A 20031-nucleotide genomic window follows, 5' to 3' on the forward strand; every position below is an offset into this window, starting at 1 on the left:
CAGGCGCCCCCCCTGTGTGCATTTTCAAAGACAGGCTGGCTCTGGTGCCCAGGAGGCCAGCTCCGCAGAGCCTGGAACGCCTTCTCCTGGGGAACAGAGTCCCCGCAGCAGTGTGGGGCCCGTGTAGCCACCCCCGTGACCCTGGACGGAGGGGTGGCAGGACCCCCCTCTGCCTTCCTCAGGGCCCCTGTGCACACCAGCCTCGCGGCCAGCCCTCCTCTCCCACGCCTCTTCCACGTCTGAGGGCAGTGACTGGCTGGGGCTGTCCTGTTGAACCTGTTCCCGTCACCCCATCGACCCTGATGACTCACCCCACGCCTTCTGTCCACCCCTGAAGACAGACCAGGGCTCCGGGCATTGTCCGGGCCCTGGAGGCTCTCATTTAATTTCCATGGCCCTGCGGGGTGGGCTCCTGAATAGCTCTGTCTCATGGGAGAGTTACCAGAGGGAAGCCAGGCTCGAGGGGACCATGCCACTGGCCAGGTCGCTTGGAATCACAGCTGGGGCTCATGCCCAAAGCTGGGGCTGGAATTTCCGGCCTGAGAGAGGCAGGGGACACCCGATACTCGAAGGAATGCCCTGTTGGTGTCGTCTCAAACGGGCACTGTAGGCGTGCCAGCATGCGTTTGGCTGCAGGACAAAAGAAATGACTTAAAGACTGAGGGAGTTTGCTGGCTGATGTGACAAGGAACGTGGCTATAAAGCAGCTCTGGGTTTGTCAGTCCAGTGTCTCAATAGCATCAGGACCCAGCCACTTGGCACGCTTCTCTTGTGCTGCAGTCACACGGTGCTGCTGTCTCCCGTCACGCTTGCAAGGTGACTGCGGTGGCTCCAGCCATCGCATCCAGATTCCCACATCATCCACAAAGAGCAGACTTCTTGCCTGCATCCTGTTTGTAAGGAAAGCCCTTCCTGGAAGTCCCTCTGTCCCGTCTTCAGACACCGCCACGTGCGCCTGCCGAAACCAGTCGCCGGCAGGGACGCAAGCCCGTCACGTGTGCCTTAGAGCAGCCCCCCAGTCCCCGGGGTGGGGAGGGGCCGCAGCCCTGCCATTGCGTCCCTTGCCTCCCTCCTTCCACGGGGGGGAGGGGGGGTGGCCCTTTCTCAGCCACTCGCCGGGCATCTTGGGCGGTGTCCCGCACGTGCCCCTTGTCTGCTGTGCGCCTTCCGCCGAGCCCGGCGCCTCGTCAGCCCGGGGTCTGGGCACAGACAGTGCGGCTGTCGTGTCTGGAAACGCTTTGCCGGCTCTTCTTTGTGCCCGCGTGGCCGCTCACGGCAGCGCGAGTCGCAGAGTTTTGTTCGCCAGACTTGTGTTTTGTTCACACGCGGGGGCGGGTTCCGCCTGCGAAGAGAGGTGTGGGGGGGCGGCTCTAGTCCCTCCCTCTGGAGCAGGAGGCTCGGGACGGGGTCGTTGTTGTGAGTGTCGAAGAGCGGGGTGCCGCGTGAACGGCACTCTGGGGTTCCTGCACGGCTCTGTCTCCGTGTCACCAGGAAGCCCAAGCGTGTGCTCGGTCAGCCTTAGAACCTGCACGGCGAGGTCTCCTTCCGGCGGTCTTGCAGAGGGACCTCGGGCACGGCGTTCCCGCTGCCCCGGGCGGATCGTGCGCTAGGGAGCGCCCAGGCCCTGTTCCTGCCCCACCGCTGTGTGAGACACGGGGCGTCGCCCACCCTCTCTGGTCTCAGATTTCCCGGCTTGACGTCAGGGGGCTGGACTGGCCCATCGCTCGTGGCCTCCCCTCTCCTCTGGCAGGCGCTCGTGTCCCTTATCTCTAACAAATGACCGGGAACGTGGCTGCCTCCCGCAGCCCCCACCTGGCACGACAGTTTCTGTGACCGTCAGGGACCTGGAGGCCGGGCGCCCCTGGCGTCTGTCAGGGGCCGCGTGCAGGAGTCAGTGTCTGGGTCTCGTCAGAGGACTCGACCGGGGCGGGGGCGGGGGCGGGGGTTGTACCCCAAGCTCAGGGTACTGTTGGCCTGGGGCCTCGGTTCCCTGCACGCGGGCCTCTGAGTGTGGCCGCCAGCCTCATCGAAGGCAGTGGGGCAGTGTGGTGGGGACCCTCACATGGTGTAGGACGCCCCTCGGCACAGAGGGCTCTGTCGGTTTGAAGGCCGATACCTAGGGAGGGTCCTGCCCGCCACGGGCTGTCCAGCCTCCTGCCCTCAGGCCATCGGGCTGACCTCCCACGGACCCTGCCCACTCAGCCTACACCACCTCCCCTCTGCCCTTTGTCCGGTCAGGATGTGTATGTTTCCCGTCTCTGCCTCACTGTGCCTGCCTGCCTCCTGCTTTCACCGATTTGAGGTGTGTGCGGCCCCGGAGGCCATCCCGGGTCCTCACCGTGCCCGGCCTGGCCCCTCCAGCTGGCCCAGCGCTGTTTCCTCTGGGATGTCCGGATTTCCGTTGTAATCTCTCATCCTGGCCGTGCCACGGGCTGGCTGGGGTTTCCTTGCAGTTATTACACGTCTGTACCTGGGTTTCCTCATCTGGGACGTGGGTCTGTTAGCATGTACGTCGTGCGGCTGCAGTGACCTCACCAGGACAGGACCGCGCGGTAGCTGATAACCAGTTAGCGTTCCCACCGGAGCGAGCCTCACGCGGAGCGCTCACCTCTGCAGCAGGGGGGTGTGATGCGGGCCGGGTCACCGACCCTCTGTCCACCTGTCCCTTTGCCGTACTCGGCGTGGCCGGGGCCACTCGATGTGCTTGCTGACGGCCGCACCGCTGGTTGCTGGTTGGTTGATGGATTAATTACCAGCTGCCTTCAGAAAGCTGGAAGAGTCCGGAAGCTGGAGGCCGGAGGCTGGTTCTGCGGAGTGAGCTTTGGAGCAGACGGTGCTCGTTAGTTTTGCCGATTTAACCTCTCCGAGGGGCCCTGATGGAATCAGAAGGGACACGAGTGCCGAGGGCTCGGTGATGAGGCTCAAGGGTCATCCGTGTCCGGGGCGATGCGGTGACGCTTCCCCACCAGCCTGTGGGCAAGTCCCCCTGTCGAACGTACATCCCCTTCTTCTGAAGGTGTGACCTCGTGTCTTTACCTTTCGGAAGCCTGCGGTGACGAGCCAGTCTGTGTGACAGAGACCCAGGGAGCTGTGTGTGGACTTCATTGTCCTGCTTGCTGATCTGATCTAACCCGACCCCGGCAGTGTGGAATAGCACCCGGAGAAATCTTGTTTGATTGATTTGTTTTTTCCCTAAAGGAGAAACCGCGAGCATACTTCTTAGCCAGTGCCGGGAGTGCGGCGGTTGAAACCGGCTGGCCCGGCTGAAGCCCCCACGGGTCTCTGGCGCCTGGTGTGGAACCCTAGCGTCCAGGCCGCGATGCCCCCTGCGAAGCGGGCACCTGTCTTCGCCTCCCGCCTCGTTCTTACTCACGATCCTCCGTGGCGCAGCATCTAGGTCCCCGTCGTGAATCGCCCGCCACCGTTCTGTGTCGTCTGTGGCTTGGTGGGGGTGGCCTGCGTGCCCTGCGGGGTCCCCCGGGGGTTCCGTGGGGGGCCACCTCCCACAGACCCTCAGGCCTCGCGTTCCCAGGGGCCCCGGCGCCCCGGCTGCTGAGACGGCCTGAGAGGAGCCGCGAGGTCTGGTGCCAGATCGGGAAGGGCAGAGCCCCGCCCCTTCGGCTGAGTGCGCCGTCTGTTGTCCCCACGCGGTCCGCGTGTCCTTGTCACCCCGCCTGCTTGGCCGCCGCCCACTGGTCCTGGTGGCACCTGACGGACTGGGCCGGGCCACGTCCCTCCCCGGGAATTTCTCAGCGAGTCTCAGGGTCGGCCTGGTCTTCTGTGGGTGTCTGCTCTGGGTGCCGCCGCCCCTGCCTGGGGGCCGGAGGGAGCCAGAGGGTGCGGACAGGCACAGGGTGAGGGGTGAGGGGCTCTGGTGTGAGTCCCCACGGATGCTGTTGGCGCCGTCGCCCCGAGACGCCCCGGGTCCCGGCTCAGCCAAGGCCAACTGTTCCCGGGACCGCTCTGCCCCTGGTGACCCCTCGCCTGACCTTGCTCTTCCGCCTGTGGCCCCGAGCCGCTGCCCTCGGTGTCCCTTCACGGCCCCCAAGAACTCCCGGCACACGTGTGGGCCCGCGTCCACTGGACCAGCAGTGGTCAGCCTGGGAAAGCCTTGCGTTCGTTCTCCATGTTCTCCCGTCGTGAGCTCGTCTGGCCTCGGCCTCTGTCCCCGGCCACTCCCCCCGTCATTTCTGGGCACACCCCGGGCCTCCTTGGGAGATGGCTGCCCCCTGGGTGCTGTCGTGCCCTCCGGCCGCGTGACTGTGGTCCTGCTGTCCCCAGAGCGCCGGGCTGGTCGCGGCTCTGCCTCGTGCACGCCTCGCCAGCGCCGCGTCCCCGTGAGTAGGACGGACACGGTACCTATTTCTTTTCTGTTTTTAAAATTTTTTTTCGAGTTTATTTATTTTGAGAGAGAGGCAGAGAGCGCACAAGTGGGGGGCAGAGAGAGAGGGTGAGAGAGCATCCCAGGCAGGCTCCGTGCTGTCAGCCAGAGCCGGACTCGGGGCTCGAACTCGTGGACCGTGACATCATGAGCTCAGATCAAGAGTCGGATGCTCAACCAACCGAGCCACCCAGGTGCCCCCTCCCCCTTTTTTAAATTTTTGTTTCTTTCACAGTACCTATCTCTTGCCTGGAACGGAAGTAACCCTTTAACTTTGTGCCGAGAGAGGATTAATAGGTTGTACTTGCTGCCCGTGAAGGCGGAGCAGAGACCTCACCTGGGGTGTTGTAAGGCAAAGGCCCAGCTTTGCCAAGGAGAGGGCTTGGGGGTGGGCGGGGGCCAGGCCCGGAGCAGCTGGGTAGGGGCGAGGGAAGGCCTCCCCTAAACCCGGGAGGCGCATGGTAGTGGTGGCGGCTTGGGGGCCTGCGGGGAGCACGGGCACTGACCGCCCGGCTGTGCCCGGGGGGACATCGTGCCCGTGTACTGTCTTAGAGACGCCCCTGCTGTCCCGACTCAGGACGCAGCGGGCACTGGGCGCCGGGGCGCGTGTGCCTGGAGCAGCCGTGCGGACCTCGCCGGCCGGGATGTGGCCGCCGGGGAGGCCGGGTGACTGAGTGGCTGGGCGGTGCTGCCTTCGGGCTGGAGCAGGCCAGCCCGGCACACCCTGGCAGGTCTCATTCAGCACAGTAGTTCTGCGGCCCCTCCGGAAACTCGGGGGCTATTCATGTGCTTTCTATTTTTGCCGTGCTCCGTTTTATAGCTTTTTCCAAATAAGGTTCAAACGTTTTTGCCTTTTAAGGGGAGGTGACAAAGACAGAACTCCCTAGTTATTTTCCATAATGTCCCGTGCGTGCAGGATGTCCTCTCAAGCTTTGTGAAAAAAGGTTCACGTTACTGTTTTTCTCTTCTTCCCTTGGAACACCACCCAATTCCCAGCTGGCCGGTTCGGCGTCCCTGGAAGGGAAGGGACAGCTGAAGTTCACCTCGGGACGGTGGAGCCCTCACCACACCTGTACCCAGGTGGCCACCGCGAATGACACGACCATCCGAGGGTGGGACACGCGGAGCATGAGGTCAGTGGCTGTTGTGACTCGTGGGTGTGCCCTGGGCCCTGCCCCCTCTCCCCACCCCTCCTCATCCACGAGGGGGCGACTCTGAGTCCGGCGTATTTGGGTCACACAGCATGTGTGTACGCGTGCTTGTGTGCACGTGCGCTTGTGTGTGTGCGCGTGTGCCCTTGTGCTGTGTGCGCTCTTGGTTTTGCGGGAGGCCGTAGCCCTCGCTTTGTCTCTCTGCCCCGCCTGGAGCTGGCAGACCCATCACAGTGGACGGGGTTCCTCAGCTGTTACTGTTCCGTGTGGATGTCCCTCGACTGGTGGCAGTTTGCACTGAAAACTAGGACTGGGCTTGTGTAGCTCCTCGCCAGGGGCAGGGTGGCCGCTGGGCTCCAGGTCCCCGTGATTAGCGAGCACAGGGTGACAGGTGCAGCCCCAGGTTCAGTTTGGGGAGGTGCCTGTGACCGTGTCTGTGCCTTTAAGACACACGCCTCCCGGGTAACCGACTTTGTCATTTAAGTCATTATGCGCCGCAGCCAGTGGTTCTAATGGAACAAATAAGAGTGATTTTTCTGTTCCAGGTGTGGTTTGATAGGCAAAGGAGTGATGGGGTGCACATCTGTTGCCGTGGCAACGGGAGCCGTGCAATCGTTCTTAAGATACAGTTTACCCCTCAGCACACCGTCATTTATCACCGAGGCGCAGAGACGGATGTCGTGAAATAGCTTGTGTTGCCTTCAAGGGTGGGGCACAACTTTGAATGTAGTTTGCGGCCCCTCCGGAAACTCGGGGGCTAATAAATAATCAATTGCCACTTCCTCGGGGTGTGAATATTGCTTGAAGCCGGAAGCTGGAAGCCGAGGACCACGGGCCTGAAGGACGTGCCGCCTGAAACCCGTCTCTGTGGGTCCCGTGGCCTCCTCGTCCTCTGTTTTCACTCTTCTTCAAGGGCGGGAAGAACGACAGTCTCTGGAGACCAGAAACTCCGCGGCTGCTGTTGCAGAGCCCGGACAGAGAGCAGGCGGGGTGTGGGTGGCGGTGCCCCGTGGGAACCCCCTCGCCCCGGTCTTCTCCGGGGACGAGCCCCGCGCCGTGCTGACTCAGTTCTCCTTCTGCCGACGGCTCTGGTGTTCGCCTAGCCCGGGTGCTTTTGATGTTGTTTTTGGAACATATTGTGCTTTCGTGTCAAAATCCCTGCCACCGGGGCACACGGAAAACCCTCCGTCAGGGCTCTGCGCACGTGCGGCTGTCCCCGCAGCGCCCTAGGACCTGCCACGGTGGTACTTTCATACATTTGCCGATTGCACGTGGAAGGTCTTCGGGGTGGGCTGTCTTCTTTTAGGAAAAAATATTGGGGTGTTGGAAAGGTGCAGGATACAGGACCCGTTTCAAGGTTTAAAGTGGTTTAGGGCCGGCAGGCCCAGCGTGGGAGTAGATGGAAGGGAATGACTTGCCCCACCTCGAGGGCGCGGGAACGCATGGCTGTCAGATGCGCAAGGAGATCCCACCCGCCGGCTCACCAGCGAGGAAGCCGGGGGGGGGGGGGGGGGGGGGGACTGGGGACGGGGCGTGGTCGCAGGCGAGGCCCGGTCACAGCCAAGCGGGGATGTGCTGAGAGCACCGTGGGCAGCGGTGACCTCGCCGCGTCCATGTGGTTTCAGCCACCCTGCAGCCTCCCTTTTCTGACATCAGAAGGACTCCTCGTGTGGATGGAATGTTCTCATTTCCCACCCTGGGAAGAGCAGCTTGGAGCAGTGGAAGTCAGGTTTCCGTTGGGTCTGTGCATACACGTGTGTGTGTATGCACGTGAGTGTGTGCCCGTGTGTCTGCACGTACAGATGTGTGTGCGTGTGCACACGAGTGGATGCACCTGTGTGTGTGTGTACACGTGCGTGCATGTCAGTGCACACACACTGTGGACGCACATGTGTGCAGATGTAGGTGCACGCGTGTCTGCGTGTGCAGATGTGTGCGTGTGCACACGAGTGGATGCACCTGTGTATGTGTGTACATGTGCGTGCATGTCAGTGCACGCACACTGTGGATGCACGTGTGTGCAGGCGTGTGCCCACGCGTGGGTGCACGCGTGTCTGCGTGTACGGATGTGTGTGCGTGCGCGTGCCGCATGACCGAAGTGAAAAGCGCCCCGTGTCTCCTGTGTTGCACTGGGCCGTGGTGGAGGTGCCCCCAGCGTCAGTGCCACGAGGGGCCGTGAGCGGATGAGGGACAGCCCAGCCATAACAGGCCCTGTCTCCTTCACTGCTCTTTATGCTTTTCCAGTTTTTTCTTCCGTGCCCGTGTCTGTGTCTCCCGCCACCAGCACCGCTGTGCTCCCGCTCTGCCGCCGACCTTTTCCTTTTCTCTCTCCGTGTCCTTCCAGAACTCGGTCGGCTCTCCTCCTCCCATCTCAGTCTGTCCCCACTCCTCAGGGCAGGGACAGCCCCTCTGACTCGCTCTCGTTCCCGAGGTGCTAGGTCACCTTTGTGACGGTTGTGAACCAGTGTCCCTTCTTCAGCTTGGGAAGAATCACAGGTGTGCTCCTGAGGAAGCCTCGGCCTGGGCTCTGCCGGGAGAGGCGCTGAGCGGGGAGCCCCGGCCTGCAGGCCCGTGGCGGGACCCGCGGTCCCTGGAGGCTGGCCCTCCGTGGGGAACGGGAGGCGGTGCGAGTCCGCGGAGTGGAGTTTTCACGCTCGCGTCACGTTCCGTGTGCGCCCCCCGCTTTCTCCCGCAGTCAGATCTACTGCATAGAGAACGCCCACGGGCAGCTGGTGCGGGACCTGGACTTCAACCCCAACAAGCAGTACTACCTCGCCAGCTGCGGGGACGACTGCAAGGTCAAGTTCTGGGACACCCGAAATGTCACCGAGCCCGTGAAGACCCTGGAGGAGCACTCGCACTGGTAGGGACTGGCTGGGGCGGGGCGGGGCGGGGGGCTAGAGATCCGGCTGCCGGGTACTCTCCCGTTTGGAAAGGCCGCTGTGAACCGCTCAGTCGACCCGGTTTTACTTTTCCTAAAGAAACGCTCATCCCGGATCCCAACGTTTGGGATTTATCAACGTAGGCAAAGAAGGAAAACGTTTCGTCTGTGTTCTGCGGAAGGAGAGTCAGTTGAGACACGCAAACACAGCGTGCGTAGCTGTTGACGCGTGTTGTTTGCGGTGCTGGGAAGCTGCAAGCCACCCGAATGCCCATCAGGAGGGGGCCGGTTAGTCTGGCCGGTGGGGGCTGGGCAGCAGGCGAGGCCAGGAGAAGAGCTGCGTGTGCGGGCGCCGAGGGTCCCTGACAGTCGTTCCCGAGGCGTTTGGTGTTTACCGTGTGTCTGGTACTTTGTGAGCACTGCGAGAGCAGCTCTAGGCCAACGTGCGTGCCGTGAGCTAGTTTTCATTCCAGTGAGGCGTGTGTGTGTGTTTGTACACGTAACTGCCTGTGTGAGTGTGACTGTCTACGTGTGTGCACGCTTGTGTGTTCACGTATGTGCGTGTGTGCGCATATGTTCTTGTGTGTGCACGCTTGTGTGGACATAGGCCTCTATACTTTGCGTGTGTGTGTGCCCTTGTGTGTATATGTGTGCGTGTGTGTGTGCATGTATGTGGAAGAAGCATCTAGAAGAACGGGATTGCTGTCAGGTGTCCTTCCTCAGGCCAGGGTGGGCAGGTCACAGGAGAGTTGGCTTCTCATGGTCTATATCTGAGTTCTTTGAATTACTTTCCAGAAGCCACGTTTCCGCAGTCAGAAAATTAAAAACCCAAACGCTGGAGTAGAGTTCGCCAAAGTCAGCGAGTGGCTGTGATTGCTGTGGTCGAGGGGACGCCCGTCCTCCGGCTCGGCTCACCGAGCTCCCTGGGCGGGCACGTTGGTGGCACAGACCCAGAGCACGCTCGCGGCCCCGTGGCAGCGGTTTGTGGACGTTGCCCTGGGGTCTGGCTGACCTGCCCTCTGCTTCCGGCGCAGCCCTTGAGCTTAGGGTTTTGGGCGCTTCCGTTCGGTCTCGTGTCTGTTTTCCGGGACTTCAGAGAAGGTTTGGGAGAAACTCGCAGTGAGCCCAGCCGTCTGCTGGGACCTTCCTAACGTCGCACCATGCAGTCTGGGGTCGGCCGCCTGACGACCCCGCCGTGACCCCTTCCGGGAAGGTCCGAGCGCTGCTAGACCCGCCTCCTTGCCTCGCAGGGTGTGGAGCGTCCGCTACAACCACTCGCACGACCAGCTCGTGCTCACGGGCAGCAGCGACAGCAGGGTCATCCTGTCCAACATGGTGTCCATCTCCTCCGAGCCCTTCGGCCACCTGGTGGACGACGACGACCTGAGCGACCAGGAGGAGCGCCGTCCGGAGGAGAAGTAAGGGCACACGCTCCCCGTGGCGGTCCGGGTGGCTCGTGGCGGGGGCGTCCGGCGGGTGGTCGGGGAGGCTCTTGCCCCTGCCCGCTCGCGGGTCACGGTTCTGGAGGGCGTCGGCACCCGCCGCAGGGGAGTCGGAGTCGGGTCACGTTGGCTGATGTCTCCTCGCGTGGGTCCTAGAGGAGATCTTTCCAGTGTCTTTCCGTCTCCTGACGGCCGTCACTAGTCTTTAAGCGTGCTCTCCGGCCTCGATCCCTCCGCCGTCCCCGTGAGCGAGAGATCGCCATCGGCGTCCCCTCCGCTGGCGTGGATTTGAGACGTGTGGCTCAGTTGGTAGCAGCGGCCCTTGCCGCGGCGGGCGTGGACTCCAGGCCGGCGCTCTCAGCCCCGACCCCCAGCCGTTCCCCTGTCCTGCTTCAGCCCGAGGTTGCACGCGGAGCGTGGTCAACCTTGATTCCCCTCGTAACAGTCGCACCTCCCGGTTGCACGTTCCAAAACACTCCTTCCTGCGCTGTTCTCCAGTCCTGACCGCACCTGCTCAGATCGGGGCTCGTGCTCCCGAGAGCGGCCCGGCTCCTGGGGGCTCGGGGCTCGCGCGGGTCGCGTTCCTGGTTAGTGCCGAGCAGGGGTGCCCCGGCCCCAGGCTCGAGTCGGAGCCTCCGGCTGTGAGCGGAGTGCGGCTGCGGCTTCTGTCAGCCGCGTGGAGCGTAAAAGGGGACATTTCTTGTTCGAGGAGACCGTTGTCCGTGCGGGGAGCTGCCTGCAGAGGTCCCGTGTCCCGGTTCCCCGGGGGGACGGTGTGGAGTGGGCCCCGTCGAGCCCTGCCGTGAAGTAGGGCCGGCCCTTCTGTTGTGAGGTCCTTGACCGCTCGCTCGTCCGAATTCTTCCTGCAGCTACCTGAGCCCGGCCTAACTTCACTTGAGACCAGACCTCGGTGCTTGGGGCCTCTCCCACCTTTGTCTGTCTCGTGGCTGCAGGCGTCCTCTGTTCAGGCACGTGGAGCCGCACTACGGGGACGCAGGAGCGGTCGCTTGGGGCAAGGACCGGCCGACCGCGGTGCCGCTGGCTTTGGCGCCCCTCGCCGGGACAGCTGTGCCGGTGCCGGTGGGACTCACGGCGTGCTGCCCTCCACTCGGGCGGCTGCGGAGAAGCGCCTGAGCGGGGAGGCCAGCAGACGCGGGGACATCCTCCCCAGGGTCCCCAAGCCTTCCTGCTCCCGTGGTCCGTCCGCGTGGCTCACTGAATTCAGGAGAACAGAATCCCCAGGAGGGCTTTCCTGCGGCGGCTGTGACACGCCCCGCCGGGGCACGGCGGGTCGGCATCGCCGGACGGCGGGCAGGGCTGCCGCGTGAGCGGGCCGGGGGCGGGGTGGGGGGGGGCTGGGTCACGCAGAGCAGGATGCTGCTTGCTGGGGAGCGGCACCCTGCAGCGTCCAGGAGCGCGGGGTGCCGTCCGAGTAGACACTCCCCGCGAGACGGGAAGAGAAGCGGAGAGCGTGCGGCGTCCTGTCATCGTGGGCACGCGGGGTCTGCGCTCCCCACGCGTGTAGCGTGTCCGGTCAGGGTTCCTGAGAAGGAGAGCCGCCACCCCGCTTCAGAGGGCGGTGACACGGAACCCCGGCCGAGGGCATTGCAAAGCCACACCGGCCAGCTGGGAAGGGGCCGCACCGGCAGTCCCCAGGGTCCTTTCTGCTTCTCGCCACCCTTCGCTCAGCCCTCACGGTTGTTTCCTGGCCACCGTCCCCTGAACCGTGGCCCCTCGTAGACTCCCCGGCACCTGCTGTCCCACAGCCAGAGAAAAGAGTGTCCCCGGGCATAGCGCGGATTCTGTCCGTCTCCGCGGGGGGCCCGCTCCTCACGGCCGGGTGAGGGTCTCTGTGCTCCGGGAGGAGCGGCCCCGCCGGCCCCTGCAGGACGCGCCCCCGCCTCGCTCATGCGTGTCCCTGGTGCCTTGCAGGAGCCAGGAGCCCCCGCAGGACAGCGTCATCGCGACCTACGAGGAGCACGAGGACAGCGTGTACGCCGTGGACTGGTCGTCCGCCGACCCCTGGCTGTTCGCCTCCCTGAGCTACGACGGGAGGCTCGTCATCAACCGGGTGCCCAGGGCCCTGAAGTACCACATACTGCTGTAGCGCGTCCCCGGCCGTCCTCGGCCGGCTCTCCCACCCCCGCGTCTGTTCGGAGGCGGCTGTCCCCACAGGCCGCTCGCCAGGAACCGGCCTCACCTGCGTCCGCCGCGGGGCCTCGGCGAGGTGCCCCGTCTCTGGGGATGGCGCCAGGACGTGCTGCCCGTCGGTCGCCGTCGGCCTTCTCTGGTCTCTTCGAGGGTGCTGGGAGGGTCACTGAAAGAAAATAGTATCTGTTTCCATAACATTAACTCCCGTTTCTCTTGAGATTAAAATAAGCAAGGCCGCGCGGCCCGGGCTTCTGGCTCATTCTTTCAGGAACCCTGCCCCACGTGGCCCTGTCACCTGCTCTCTGCTCATTTTCTCTGGGCCTGACCCGTCCGTGTGTGGACCGTGGCGTCTGCGTAGCCAGCTGGGGGCGCTGACCGTGGCCGGGAGTGAGTGTCTCCCGTCGGCCTTGGCCGCCGATCCCGGGTCCTGCCCACGTGGTGCCGATGGCACCGGGGGAGGCAACTTCTTGTCCCCCAAAGCCACACGCCTGCCCTCGCGAAATCCCATGCCGTGGTGCTGACCCCCACTCCTCGGTGAGGCGGACACGGGACGTGTGGACTCATGCCCGGTCCCCCGCCATGGGCCCACGGGTCTGTGCCGCCCCCGGGTCGTGAGCGCTGGCTCGGAGGCGTGCAGCCCACCCTGCCCCTGCATACGTGCCTGGGGGGGTGGGACACGAGGAGACAAGCCCCCATTTTCCGAAAGCACAGGAGATCCGCCACGTGTGTGTGAGTCCTTCAGCCGGAACGAGAAGGCCCATCGGAGCTGCCCCGACGTCCCCCTCCAGGTTCTGGCCGCGGCGGGTCCGGGCCAGGAGGGTAACCTCGCTGCTGTTGCTTCTGCGTAGTGTGCCTGCCCCTCCGTGCGGCCCTCGGGGTGCCGTGCACCTGCTTCCCGGGCGAGACCGTGTTTGCTGAGAGGCCGGCTGAGCCGCCCGTTGGATCAGGGACCAGAGCTCTCTGGACTCAAGAGGACACGTGGGCCGCTTGCCACGTGGTGCTGACCGAGGTGGCGTCGAGATGCCGGGAGGGGGTCAGTTTCTGCATGGACCTACAGTGGGGCCGTCAGTTTGCTTTGCTGACAGATTACAAGTAGGTGAGAGGCCAGGACAAGAGTCACGGGGGGCCCAGCGTTTGGTCAGAGCGGCCAGGACGGTTGCCGGGACAGGAAAGACCCGGAGAGGAGCAGGGTGGGGGTCAGAGATGGGAGCCGCCTGCCGACTGCGATCTGTTAGCGCGAGATGCCCGTGGAGCCCAGCGGCCATGCCCACCGGCATTTGGATACTTGAGCCGAGCTTCTGGAGGGGTCCGGGCTGGCTGCGTGGGGAGCGGAGTCTGTTGTCGTGGCGGCCGCCCCGGGGCACCCGCCGTGGGGTTGGGATGGGGAAGACCAGGGCCGAGCCCCCATGTGGAGCCGGGGGCCAGGGGCCCGCAGGGGAGGGAGGGGAGCACTGGGGGAGGTGCACGCGACCCAGCCCGTGGCACGTCCCGGAGGCCAAGTGAAGCGGGGGGAGGGCCCGCCGTCAGGTGCCGGGGGCACGCGGGGCACGCCGGCCCGGCGGCCTGGAGGGCCCTCGCGCTCTCGCACAGCTGCGGGGTCTGGAATGGGGGTCTTGCTTCCCTGGGTTCTTCCATCCCGTGTCTCTGTGGAGACAGCAAACGCCCGGACGCCGATCTTGTGTCTGAAGATAAAATACTCATCGGACACGTGGATGGACGCTTGAAATACCACTTTGATTACACGTCGAGATTTTGTGGCATTCGTGACAAATGCAAACTCTCAACTCCCTTAAAGCGTCGGAAGCCAGAGCTGAGTCAGTTGTAGGGTGGGAGTGGGGGTCTCGGGCGTTAACAGCAGTAAATACGAGACGAGATCCATTCACTCAGTCCCTAAGCTGACATCTGCCTCTGTTAGCTTCTGTGACATCCTTTTGTCTAACACAAGAGAACTAGGAAAGCCATCCAGAACCCCCAGGGGTCAGAGCTGGTCCCCGATCCCCCACGCGGTGAAACCATTCTGCTCTTTGCGGCCCCAGGAAACGATGGCGAGGTGATCGGCTGGTGTCCGTTGAGTCCTGGTGGCTTCACAGGGACGCGGCCTGCAAGCTGTGACCCGAAACGCCACCTTATAGGTAGGAGCACCTCGAGAGTGGCGATTCAATCAATCGATCAATCAATCAATCAGTCCACTAACCCTCGATCACCGGGCTCTGACCCCAGCCTGCTTGTCCACTGGTGTCCCGCATCTCTGCATTCGGGGGCGTCCTGTGTCAGCCTCCCTGTCGGGCTGCATGACCTCTTCTTGAACACGCTTTTCCTTCTGCATCTGGCAAAACCAGCCCCAGTGTCCCCCTTCTGGAGGCCTCCCTGACCTCCGCAGAATCAAGCCGACGTGGCTCCTTGGAGCCTTTGCAGGAGGGAGGAAAGTGCCCTGTTTCTGCCAACGTTGGGCTCCCTGCCAGCGATCGGGTGGTGGGTGGGCCCGCCGCTCCCCCGGCTCATAGGCGTCCAGGTTGACTATTGCATTACTGGCTTGGTGCTCCCAGCCCTCTGCGGACCCCGGCCCCTCCCAGCGGCCCTGGCCCTCCTGTCACCTGCAGTGCAAGGAAACCGGGCCGGGTGCTGGGCTCCCCACACCCCGTCTCACACGCCTCTCCCCGGCCTGTATGGGAAGAGTTATGGTGGCACGTGTGGCCGTGTGGGTGGCCTTGTCCATCCAATCCAGCAAGGGTGTATCGAGCTGCTGCGAGAGGCACAGCCCTGGGGACGGGAGGAAGGACCAGCAGGGGTGCGGCCCCTGCCGCCAGCTGTGCGCACACCCGAGGGCTGGGCTGGGGCCACGGCCGCCCCCCAGGTTGCACCAGACGTGTGGTGAGTGGGAACGTGCCCTCGAGCAGGGAGAGGAGAGGGCCTGCGGTGGCTCAGCCCCGGGGAGGCTGGCAAGCAGGTGAGAGAAGTGGAAACTTGTAGCCAGAGAAGCAGGTGCCGGTCGGCCCCGGAGGCTGCTGTGCAGAAGCGGAGGGGGTGGGGTGGGCGGGGGAGGGGAGCAGGGGCGCCCCAGCGGCACCCCTGCTGGCAGGCTGTGGGCGGGGAGTGGTGTGGGTTCAGTCGGTTGAGCGTCTGACTGGTGGTTCTGGGTCAGGTCACCGTGGTGTGTCGGGCCCTGTGTTGACGGTGCCGAGAGAGCTTGGGGTTCTCTCTCCTCTCTGCCCCTCCCCAGCTGGAGCACACGCGTGCTCTCTCTCTCTCAAAAGACAAATAAACTTAAAAAACATCACCGAAAGGAGGTGCAGCCATGCCTTCCTTATTAGCCCCGCCCCCCTGGAGGTCGGAAAGCGTTTCCGCAGGTGTCCTTGCTGTGACACCTGCCCTCGACCCAGCGGGCAGAGCACCCCCACCCCAGGGGTGAGGGGAGGCGGCTCCACAGCCTTGCGGCGGACTCTATCCCCAAGAGCTGGCATCCCCTGCCTGACACGGCCGCCACCGCATCCGTGGCCCCCGGACCACTGCTCCTGTAGGATGAGCTCAGTCCAGGGTTCTCCCTCAACTCACATTTGGTTCCTGCCCCAGCGCGCGAGGTCCTTGTTTGCGGGGCTGGGGGCTGGGAGCAGCCACCGCGGGAGCCCCGGCCTGCCCTCGGCCGCGGGTGGGTGGTCTGCACGCGTGCAGAGGCCCCTCCTGCTGGAGCTGCAGACACGTCGGCCCACACACAGGTGCCCCTCATTCCCCCAGATGAGAACGACAGGGGCAGGGAGACGTCACACACAGCATCCGGGTGACCATGCCCCCTCTAGGTAGAAGGTGGAGCCTGGTGGAGCAGGAGCTGCAAGGGTTGTCGTGGGGGCTGGTGGGGCAGGGTGGGGGAGGGGGCGGGCGTGTGCCGGGCCAGGGGGCGGGGCGGGGGCGGGGCCGGGGTGCGGGGTGGGGGCGGGGCGGGCGTGTGCAGGGCCGGCAGACCCCAGTGGCTGCCATCCTTGGGCCGTGCCGGTGCCAGAGCGTGGCCACTCGGGGTTGGGAAACTCTGTCCCGCGACCCCCGGGAAGCAGTCAGGAAGGGGAGACCCCGGAAGACTGGGGCCGCCGGGCTCCTGGGAGGGACGGCGGCGCAGGGGCCAGGCTGCGAATGCCGCGTCCCAGCGTGGGTTTGAGCCCCCGGGAACGAGGAGGGGGTGCCTCGGTGTCCCGCTAGATGTCCTGTAGCTCTGAGGACGGAGGTGTCAGGCCAGAAGGGGGCGGAGGAGGGATGGGTCTTCCTGCGCGGCTGCTTTGGCCTGAAGTGGGGATTGCGCGCCCAGGGTGAGGCCCGCAGGGGGGCGGCCGGCGGGTGGGGAGGGCGAGAGACCCTGCGCTCTGACTCGTTCCCTGCGGCCGGGACGGGCGGGGGGCGAACCTTCCCAGTGTGAGTACCACGCGGTGGGCGGCGTCAACAGCAGGTGTCTGCTTCTCAGGGCCCCGGGGACTGGAAGTCTGAGGTCCGGCGCCAGCGTGGCTGCGTCCCGGTGAGGACCCGGTTCCCCGCCCGCCGTGGCGTCTTCTTGCCGTGTCCTCACGGGGAGAGGGAGGAAGCACGGCGTCTGGGGTCCCTGTTCCCAGGGCGCCGATCCCACACGGGGCTCCCGCTGTGACCTCACCACCCGACACCGTCACCTGGAGGCTTGGGGCTTCGACACAGGAATTCGGGTAGGGGGGCGCCCAGGAAGGAGGAGAGGCCGGAGAACCGACCCCCGGGAGACGCCGGGGCCCCCACGCCGTTTTCTCCAGAGGAGCTTCTCTGGCCAGAACTGCCCAGAAGCCACACGGAGATTCTGACCCAGCAGCTCCTGGTGGGCCGGGACCCGCCTCGTGAACAGGCCCGGTGCTTCCCGCGGGGCCCAGTCCTCGTCTGGGAGATGCCGCCGCGACGTCCTCTCCTCCGGGCCCCAGGGCGTGTGCGGGCGCAAAAGGAGACGCCGGTAGGACCCTGCTGCTTCCCCGGCGGGGCCTGCAGGGGCGTGGGGGGGCGAGGAACCAGCACCCCGGCCCTCCAGCCCCACGTGGCCCGCCCGGCCCAGGCGGTGCCGACAACTGTGACGACCCATCGTAACCCGTCCTGGGTGTCGTCGCCCGAGAGGGCCTCCAGGTCGAGCCGCGGCCGACCTGCGCGGCCACATCTAAGGACGCGCCTGGCTTGCTGCTTCTTCCGGGAGAGAGAGGCCTGAAACCACGTGCCGGGGGGACAGGGCGTCCCTGCAGGGCTCCCGAGGTGCAGCCGTGCGGTGGCAGCCTGGGGCCTCGGGCTGCGGGCTGAGGTGGGGCGGCTGGGCTCACGCAGGGTTAGCAGGCCGCCTGTGGGCCGACTGTGGTCCTTCCCTGGCCAGTCCTCCCGTGCGTCGCTATCCTCCCCTGCGTCATAGTCCTCACATACTTCAGGGTCCTCCCGTGTGTCACGGCTGGTCCTCCCTCGCGTCACAGCGGCCCCCCCCACGTGTCACGGCTGGTCCTCCCTCGCGTCACAGCGGCCCCCCCCACGTGTCACGGCTGGTCCTCCCTCGCGTCACAGCCGCCCCCCCCACGTGTCGCGGTCGGTCCTCCCACGCGTCATGGCAGGTCCTCCCAGGCATTCCTGCAGGGACGCCTGCTGCCACTGCGTGATTGAGTGTCAGGGGTGGCCCATAACTCCTGGTTCTTCTGCACACGCCTGGCGGCTCCTTGCAGAGCCTGGTGAAGGACGTGCCCTCGTTGAGAATCCCACACTTCCCACCCCTGGTTGGCCACGCTTCTCAAGGCCAGGTGGACGTCTGCCTCCCTGGCTGTTCGAACAGCATGTTCTGGGTGTTTCTAGGTTCTGACCCTCCTGATGTGATGCACGTTGTTTAATAAATGTCAGCAGTGGGTGTCGGTACCTGCCAACTAATTACAGGGAAGGGACGGGCTTGCTGTGTGTGGGGCAGGTACTGGGGCCGGCCTGGGGGGGGCCAGTGAGGCAGGCACTGGAGGCAGGTGGGGGGGGCAGTGGGGCAGGCACTGGGCAGGCGTGGGGGGGGGGCGCTGGGGTCTTACCGGGGTGGGGATGGCTGTGACTTTGCCAAAGAGGACCAGGCTCTCCCACCCGAAGGGGCTCCAGAGCGTCAGGTGGGCAATGTCCCTGTGACGCTGCATTGGAGCGATGGTTCTTTGCGTCTTGGGGTCCCCAGGCTGGGTTAACGGGGGGCGGCGCCCTCTGTGCGAGGTCCGCTTCTCCGGCATCGCTGCCGTGTGCCCAGCCGAGGGACCCCCAGCAGGGTGTCTGTGATTAGGAGCCCCCCACTTGCCTTTGGCCCACGACCACCATTCCCTTCCCAGGCATGGGTCTGGGGGGAGAGGCCACGAGCTGGGGGCCTGACGGGCCACAGAATCCTGCACTGTGGTGGGCTCCCCGTGAGGACACCGTGGCCGTCACCGCTGTCACCGAGCTTCTCCTTTGGGGGAGGGGAGGTGCCATATGCAAATCCGCACCAGAGAAATGGGGAGCAGGACCAAACCCTCAGACCCCCCAACACCACTGTTAAGGCCCCAAGTTGCGGCGGCTCACACAGAAGCCCACGTACAAGGAAAAGTGTCCTTGGTGGCCCCACTTTGGGGAAGTAGCAAAGGCCACGTAGGGCCTGGTGGTGGGCTTGTCGTGTGTGGTGGTGTCTGTGGTGCAGGGTTGGGGTGAGACGAGCAGAGCCTCGGGTGGGAGGGGAGGAGAAGGCGCCACCTTGATTCCGTTGCCACGAGCCGTTGTGCGTGAATGAGCTATGACCCACGACGTTTATGTGGCCGGTGGTCCAGAGGGAGCAGCCGAGGTGCAGGGGTGAGTCCTGGTCCCACAGCCGAGGACCCAGGTTCCAGGAAGTTAATGACTGAAGCCCCCTCCCCCTCCCCACTTCCCGGGCAGCTGGAGGGGGGTGCCAGGGTGTCAGCACTTCTGATACTGTCACCTATCTTCCAGGGGCGTTGAGACGCACCCCTCCTGGCTGATGCCCCTTGTCTGGAACGGCAGGGCCACGAAGGAGATGGGGACATTGTGTGGACGGGGAGGCCTCGGGGCTTAGCGGAGTCTGCGGCGTGCGGTAGGTAGGACCATGGAAAACCGCAGCCACCGGAGGGAGCCTGACGCGGCCCCCAGAGTCCCCGCTGTGGCCTCAGGGGCAGGAAAGCAGGTGGCTTCCCAGGGCCGCGGCCGTGTCGGTGTCGGGGCCAGTGCCCTCCGCCGCCGTGACCTCGCCGCCGTGACCTCGGGCCCCCTGTGCCCCCGCCCGGCACTCGGCCCCGCGGCCCCGGGAGGACGGCTTTGGCTGGAGGAGCACTCGGCCCTTAGGGGCCTGTTTCCTGGGCCGCTTTCTCCCGCTGCTGTTGCTTTGAGGCAGCGATCGGCGAATGGTATTTACCGTCACCCCCAAGCCGCAGAACCAAACCCGGGAAAGGAGCTCGACAGCTTTTCTGCTCAGCAGCTGGTTTATTTTAAACCGTCCAAGTTGATGGCCCGGTCCACTTTTCGATGTAGCTGCGATGGCATTAGGAGATTTAGATGTGATTTTTACAGCGTGAAAAAGAAAAATAGAATTGAATATATGGTAATGATGAATCCTTCAAGTTTTGTGTCTAAAATTGCTTCCAGGCATGAGTTATTGCCTAATAATTCGTGCCCTGTTGTGTCTTCCTGCCTAATGAGCGTGCGGAGGACTGTTGTCGGGATCGCGGCTGCCTCGTCGGCGGTGCGGCTCACGCTGCGCGTGCCAGGCGGCCCAGGGGGCGCCCGGCCACTGTGGGGGAGCTGCCCGGGTGCCCACGGGGGGCCGGTCACAGGCCCGCCGCTCCCCAGGCCGGCAGGAATAGCTCTGTGGGCACAGCCTTCTCCCGCCAGAGGACGGGCTCCTCTCCCGGAATCGGCCCGCAGGGAGCGTTCGTCAGACGTGGCCCGGGCCACATCGCGTGTAGGTGACCGCGGCCGTTCCCGTGAGCTTGGCAGATCTCACCCCTGCTCCACGCCCAGCGTGGCTCCTGGGGTCCCGGCTGAGCAGGG

The 20031-nt window shown here is 64.7% G+C and overlaps 1 protein-coding gene across 4 annotated transcripts in view; it reads left to right on the forward strand.

Moving 5' to 3' along the window:
* The window catches only part of EIPR1 (EARP complex and GARP complex interacting protein 1), a 121164-nt gene extending 108917 nt beyond the window's left edge, over positions 1-12247 (forward strand). For 3 of the 4 annotated variants that reach the window (XM_047068413.1, XM_047068415.1, XM_047068416.1), the window contains 4 exons: positions 5378-5514; positions 8228-8395; positions 9664-9831; positions 11788-12247. In XM_047068413.1, coding sequence (XP_046924369.1) covers positions 5378-5514; positions 8228-8395; positions 9664-9831; positions 11788-11962 — 648 coding nt within the window. In that variant the 3' untranslated portion in view covers positions 11963-12247. Of the gene's footprint in view, positions 1-5377; positions 5515-8227; positions 8396-9663; positions 9832-10724; positions 11157-11787 lie in introns of those variants that run through there. The other variant, XM_047068414.1, reaches the window with a different exon arrangement.
* The last annotated feature ends 7784 nt before the right edge of the window (positions 12248-20031 follow it).

Source organism: Lynx rufus, unplaced genomic scaffold, assembly GCF_022079265.1.
Source record: "Lynx rufus isolate CCGP_SWC_20201006 ecotype Redwood Valley unplaced genomic scaffold, mLynRuf1.p SCAF_8, whole genome shotgun sequence".
In the NCBI taxonomy this organism is placed as follows: Eukaryota; Metazoa; Chordata; class Mammalia; order Carnivora; family Felidae; genus Lynx; species Lynx rufus.